General features: G+C 36.0%; 1 protein-coding gene across 1 annotated transcript; it reads left to right on the forward strand.

Moving 5' to 3' along the window:
- Window positions 1–236: 236 nt before the first annotated feature.
- LOC148938867 (uncharacterized) lies at window positions 237–626 on the forward strand. Its single transcript, XM_089107482.1, has one exon. The coding sequence runs from the start codon at window positions 237–239 to the stop codon at window positions 624–626; it is 390 nt and encodes a 129-aa protein (XP_088963608.1).
- Window positions 627–926: the final 300 nt, after the last annotated feature.

Here is a 926-nt window from a genome sequence, read left to right on the forward strand (position 1 = left end):
GGATTGCACTTCGTCCAATTCTGTTTAATATTTTTACCAATGATTGTTTCAGTACAGTCCAAAATAATGTTACATTATATGCTGATGATTACAAACATTGGACCAGTGAGAGATGGGATTCAGGTAGACCTTAATCACCTTGCTCACTGGGCTCATACATTGCTAATGGACTATAACCCATAGAAGTACAATGTTGTCCATATGGGACCAAACAATCCTATGCAGACATATATTACATGCAAAATGCTTTAGGTCAAGTTGTCAATTTGGACTCAGTAGATAATGAGAGAGACCTGGGTGTAGTTGTTGATAAACAGCTGAAATTCCACTGTCACACAAAAGCACAGGTCTCTAAGGCTAATCAAGCTTTTGACCTGATCAAACAAACAATTTCTTCTTGCCATCCCTTGGTAGTGAAAAAATTGTACACAGCTCTTGTTTACCCTCATCTGGAGTTTGGTTACCCAGTCAGCAACTCTTCATATAAAAGTGACATTGCATTGTTAGAAGGAGTTCAAAGAAGATCTACTAAATTATCAGCTCCACATAAAGATATGGCATACCCTGACTACTTGAAGAAACTTAACCTGCCCTCATTAGTTTACTGTCGCCAAAGGAAGATGTAATTTCATTGAAGAATTTATTTCACAATAATATGATAGACCTGCTATTCAGCTATTATATCCTTCAACAAGTGGTCATTCCTTAAAGCTGCAAAGGAAAAATATAAAAAGACGAGAGAGACAGAACTTATTTCTGTTCAAGCAGTGCCAGCCTGGAACAGTCTTTCTGATTCTGCTGTTTCAAATTCCTCTATAAATTCTTCTAAAAAAAGTTTAACTCACTGGCAAGTGCAATTTAAGATAATTAATAAGATATCAAATGTGTCATGATTCATTTTAGTCACAATAATCCTAAGGATCAAG

This window comes from Artemia sp. Qi Xiang Cuo, unplaced genomic scaffold (genome assembly GCF_049724085.1).
Source record: "Artemia sp. Qi Xiang Cuo unplaced genomic scaffold, ASM4972408v1 HiC_scaffold_169, whole genome shotgun sequence".
Taxonomy (NCBI): Eukaryota; Metazoa; Arthropoda; class Branchiopoda; order Anostraca; family Artemiidae; genus Artemia; species Artemia sp. Qi Xiang Cuo.